Source organism: Zonotrichia albicollis, chromosome 8, assembly GCF_047830755.1.
Source record: "Zonotrichia albicollis isolate bZonAlb1 chromosome 8, bZonAlb1.hap1, whole genome shotgun sequence".
Taxonomy (NCBI): Eukaryota; Metazoa; Chordata; class Aves; order Passeriformes; family Passerellidae; genus Zonotrichia; species Zonotrichia albicollis.
The window spans coordinates 42,285,585-42,287,848 of record NC_133826.1 but is presented as its reverse complement, the minus strand read 5'-3'; the positions used below and the strand labels follow the sequence as shown (position 1 = coordinate 42,287,848).

The following is a 2,264-nucleotide window of genomic DNA, read 5'->3' as shown; positions in this document are numbered from 1 at the left end:
CCCAGGCACAGCACAGAGGCACAGAGAGCTTCAATCAGTCAGGGCTGGGAAGGTGCTAAGAAGTGCCTGGGGCAGAATCTCTGCCAGCCCTTGGCACAGGAACCTCTGGCTGCAGGACAATGCAGCTGCAGTTCCTGGAGTGATCTCCTAAAGCTGGAACATCCCAATGCCTGCAGACCCTGTGAGTACATTCTCTGATTGTCTATAGTGCAGAGCAGCCGGGGGAGCCCAGGGCTGTCCTGCAGAGCAGGGTCCTGCAGCCCAGGGCGCTGTGCTGGGGCAGGGACTCTACTGCCTGCCAGGGACAGCTCTCAGCCAGCCCTGGCAGCTGCTCCCAGCACTGGGGGACAAGATGTGGGTGGGAGGAGAGAGCTGGTAGGGCTTGGAAGTGTTCTCTTTGTGTGGGGAGCATGCTGCATTGTTCAGGGCTGCTCTTAGCATGGCATTTAACTGCAGCACATTTCCAAGTACATTATACAGGGAGCACAGCAAGGCAGGGGCGGCATAAAAGGGGATATCCTGCTTTTTTAATCCACTGCTCTGGGTTGCCTGGATGGATTTTCATCTCTCAGTTCAGAATGGAATAATAAAAACATTTTGTCTAAGATCTGAATAAAGCAGGCTGTGACAGAAATCAGCACAGGGCCCCTTTGAGGCAGCATCAGTGTCGCTTTTCCAGCCTCCTCAGGGTTGTCCCGACATTCCTATCAGAGCCTGCAGAGCCAGAGCAGCCCCTGGTCAGTGCCTGAGCTGGGAGTGTCTGCAGGGATGAGCTGAGCCCCCAGGGCTGGGCTGGGCTCTTGCAGCACTGGCAGGGCCCAACCCTGGGCACAGGGAAGCAGCTGCTGGCAGGGACAGCTCCAGGCAGCAGAGCCCTGGGCAGGTAGTGGGGAGAAAGTGCCCCCAAGCTGTGCTGGGATATTTAAAGTCCTCTCCAAACCCAAGTATTCCATAATTACTTTTCTTACAGGTCCCCATGCCAAGACAGCTCAAATGTCCAACAGCAGCTCCATCGGGCACTTCCTCCTGCTGGCATTGGCAGACACACGGCAGCTGCAGCTCCTGCACTTCTGCCTCTTGCTGGGCATCTCCCTGGCTGCCCTGCTGGGCAACGGCCTCATCATCAGCACCGTAGCCTGCGGCCACCACCTGCACACGCCCATGTTCTTCTTCCTGCTCAACCTGGCCCTCAGCGACCTGGGCTCCATCTGCACCACTGTCCCCAAAGCCATGCACAATTCCCTCTGGGACACCAGGAACATCTCCTACAAAGGATGTGCTGCACAGCTCTTTTTCTTTATGTTCTTCATCTCAGCAGAGTTTTATCTCCTGACCATCATGTGCTACGACCGCTACGTGTCCATCTGCAAACCCCTGCACTATGGGACCCTCCTGGGCAGCAGAGCTTGTGCCCACATGGCAGCAGCTGCCTGGGCCAGTGGCTTTCTCTATTCGCTGCTGCACACAGCCAATACATTTTCCTTGCCCCTGTGCCATGGCAATGCCCTAGGCCAGTTCTTCTGTGAAATCCCCCAGATCCTCAAGCTCTCCTGCTCAAATTCCTCACTCAGGGAACTGGGGCAAATGGCAGTTAGTGCCTGCTTGCTATTTAGTTGTTTTGTGTTCATTGTTTTCTCCTATGTGCAGATCTTCAGGGCCGTGCTGAGGATCCCCTCTGAGCAGGGACGGCACAAAGCCTTTTCCACCTGCCTCCCTCACCTGGCTGTGGTCTCCCTGTTTCTCAGCACTGGGTTTTTTGCCTACCTGAAGCCCCCCTCCATGACCTCCCCATCCCTGGATCTGGCACTCTCATTGCTGTACTCAGTGGTGCCTCCAGCCCTGAACCCACTCATCTACAGCCTGAGGAACCAGGAACTCAAGGCTGCTGTGAGGAGACTGATCACTGGATGCTTTCAGGAACATTAAACTGCTGCACAATTTCTGCAAATCACTTGTAATAAAACTAGTTTTTGATACTTCTTGTTGGTTTCATTTTGGAGATTTCTTTCCTTTGTTTTAGTTTTTTCATTCTGTCCACAAAGAAGCATCATTGCTTGTGCCATTTCTCATTTTGTTTCTCTCTACCTTCCCTGTGGCCACAGACTGTATCAATGGGGGACTGCACTCTTGGTGTATTTAAAGGAAGTAAAGGATGTCCCAGCAAAGTTTTCTGCAGAGATGCCCTTTTGTTGCCTTCTCTGGAGCTGCAGCAGCAATGTCTGTGTGCAGAGCTGGGGGCAGATCAGTGCTGGCACATCAGCCCT

General features: G+C 53.9%; 1 protein-coding gene across 1 annotated transcript; it reads left to right on the top strand.

Annotated features, from left to right (window-relative positions):
* Window positions 1–993: 993 nt before the first annotated feature.
* Window positions 994–1,926, top strand: LOC141729769 (olfactory receptor 14A16-like). Its single transcript, XM_074545503.1, has one exon. It carries the CDS (start codon window positions 994–996, stop codon window positions 1,924–1,926), a length of 933 nt encoding a protein of 310 aa, XP_074401604.1.
* Window positions 1,927–2,264: the final 338 nt, after the last annotated feature.

Excerpts from the sequence above, each read along its gene's own strand:
- LOC141729769 (XM_074545503.1), top strand. The coding sequence starts at position 994 with ATGTCCAACAGCAGCTCCATCGGGCACTTCCTCCTGCTGGCATTGGCA.